Source organism: Sinocyclocheilus grahami, unplaced genomic scaffold (genome assembly GCF_001515645.1).
Source record: "Sinocyclocheilus grahami isolate Dianchi unplaced genomic scaffold, SAMN03320097.WGS_v1.1 scaffold1782.1, whole genome shotgun sequence".
NCBI classification, from domain to species: Eukaryota; Metazoa; Chordata; class Actinopteri; order Cypriniformes; family Cyprinidae; genus Sinocyclocheilus; species Sinocyclocheilus grahami.
The window spans coordinates 277,110-279,816 of NW_015506961.1; the positions used below are offsets into that span (position 1 = coordinate 277,110).

At 39.6% G+C, this 2,707-nt stretch overlaps 1 protein-coding gene across 1 annotated transcript in view; it reads right to left on the reverse strand.

Annotated features, from left to right (window-relative positions):
• LOC107572613 (protein APCDD1-like) overlaps positions 1-2,707 on the reverse strand; it is a 17,805-nt gene that overhangs the window by 1,117 nt on the left and 13,981 nt on the right. Inside the window, exon 6 of the mRNA XM_016259032.1 lies at positions 1,945-2,260. Coding sequence (XP_016114518.1) covers positions 1,945-2,260 — 316 coding nt within the window. The remainder of the gene's footprint in view (positions 1-1,944; positions 2,261-2,707) is intronic.

The following is a 2,707-nucleotide window of genomic DNA, read 5'->3' on the forward strand; positions in this document are numbered from 1 at the left end:
GTTATATCAAAATTTGTCCTTGCTCTTCCAAGCTTTATAATGGCATTGAATGGGTGTTTTCGTTCAACAGTCCAAAAGAAGTCATATAAAGCGTGTGCATCCATAATAAAGCATGCCTCACACGGCTCCGTGGGGTGGATAAAAGCCTCCTGAAGCGAATCCATGCGTTTTTGTAAGAAAAATATACATATTTAAAACATCATAAACACCTTTCTCTCACTTCTGCTGAGTGTTGTACGCTGAAGCCGTTCCGGAGGATGACGGAGGACGTACAGTGGGGCAAAAAAGTATTTAGTCAGCCACCAATTGTGCAAGTTCTCCCACTTAAAAAGATGAGAGGCCTGTAATTTTCATCATAGGTATACCTCAACTATGAGTACTTATTTTCCACCATAATTTGCAAATAAATTCTTTAAAAATCCTACAATGTGATTTTCTGGATTTTGTTTTCTCATTTTGTCTCTCATAGTTGAGGTATACCTATGATGAAAATTACAGGCCTCTCTCTTCTTTTTAAGTGGGAGAACTTGCACAATTGGTAGTTGACTAAATACTTTTTTTCCCCACTGTATGTGTAGCGTAAGATCCGGTGATTCGTGAAGAACGCGGAAGCGCAGAGGAGAGAACAAAACAACACCCGTCACGAATTAGAAGCACAAAACGAGGATTTGTAAAGAAGAATGTGGGAGGATTCCGATGTAAGCCAAGAGGACGCTAGTTTTCCTTTGCTAAAGTAAGGAAACTTAGCTTCCTTTGCTCCTGTCAACAATATCGTTTTAAATATGGATATTGTTTCTACAAAAACGCATGGATTCGCCACAGGAGGCTTTTATCCACCCCGCGGAGCCGTGTGAGGCATGCTTTATTATGGATGCACACGCTTTATTTGACTTCTTTTGGACCGTTGACGAAAACACCCATTCACTGCCATTATAAAGCTTGGAAGAGCAAGGATAATTTTTAATATAACTAATTGGATTCGTCTGAAAGAAGAACACGTCATATACATCTAGCATGCCTTGAGCGTGAGTAAAACAAGAGTTTATTTTAATTGTTGGGTGCACTAACCCTTTAAATGCTTCAGTTTGTTTTTATATATTACATTATTTTATAAACCTAATAAATAATTGACCTCAAAAAGGGAATTCATGAACAATATCTGCTTCATTTTTTCATATTATATTATATAATTGTTATGTTATTATAAAGAATTGAACTGTTTGTTCATATTTCATTCACACTGATTTATAAACATTTCACTCCTAAAAACATGCTGAAGATGTGTTTTATTTTCTGTCTGTTGACAGCATTTTCTGATTTATGGAGCGATAAAAAGAGAAATCCAGAATCCCCTCTGGAAAAACCTTCGACTCTAATATGACGACAAAATCAGACAAGAATTATGAACCTGGATTCATCCAATGTTCAGATTTATGTTCTGGAAATGTGTGCAAATACAGTGTCACAAATACACTTCACATGTGTCCCTGCAGCACAAAAGCAGTGTTGAGTCGCTGGGGGATATTTGTAGCAATAGCCAACAATACATTGTATGGGTCACAATTATACATTTCTCTTTTATGCCAAAAATCATTAGGATATTAAGTAAAGATCATGTTCCATGAAGATATTTAGTAAATCTCCTACCGTAAATATATCAAAACTTAATGTTTGATTAGTAATATGCATTGCTAAGAACTTCATTTGAACAACTTTAAAGATGATTTTCTCAATATTTAGATTGTTTTGCACCCTCAGATTCCAGATTTTCAAATATTGTCCTCTCCTAACAAACCATACATCAATGGAAAGATTATTTATTCAGCTTTCAGCTGATATGGTATAGGTATAGACGTATACATCTCAATGACTGGTTTAGTGCTCCAGGGTCACACATGTCAGTATGTGAGTGATGTGTTAATGCTGGTGATATCGGTGACTGACCGGTGAAGGTGAACTGGACGGCGCCCCCGACGGCTGCAGATGGAGCTCCGCGGCTGTAGCGTCCGCTGGCTGAGATGCTGAAGGTGGGGTGACGGCAGACCGGGTCAGAGAAGTGCTCGTACTGTCCGGTCCAGGTCTGGCGGTCCTCGTGGAAGGTCAGCTGTCGGGTGAGGAAGAGGACTCCCGGACGCACCTCGCACCGCGTGCTCACCCAGTCTCCCTGCAGACGCACCGGACGCTCGGGCCGAACCGGCAGCACCGGAGGATGATGAAGATCCGCTGAAGACACGATCCGACAGACTCCACAGCGCTCGGCCTGGAAGCAAGATCCCACACACATCATACTCACCCTTCATCTTCCTCGGGCCTGTACCGTGATGCTAGTTAAACTAATTCAGAGTTACAGGATTAGTCTCCAGTTGACAAAACCAAACCACTCCAATCTGGCTTTGCTGGTACTAGTCATATCAAATTTTCATGTTGGGATTAATTGCTATTGCTTTTTCACACAGGTTAAAGTGCATAAGAATAATAAAGACCAATAGGTAACACTTTACAATAAGATCTCATTAGTTAACCTTAGTTAATGCATTAAGATTAACAATAGCTACATTTGCTACACAAGTTATTAATCTTTGTTACAAAATACAACTGATAGTTCATGTTAGCTCAGCTCCATTAAATAATGCAGTTACATCTTCCCATAACTTTTGCGTCTGAAATGCATATTCAATAAGGTCAGGCGCAAAAATAACTGTGTCCA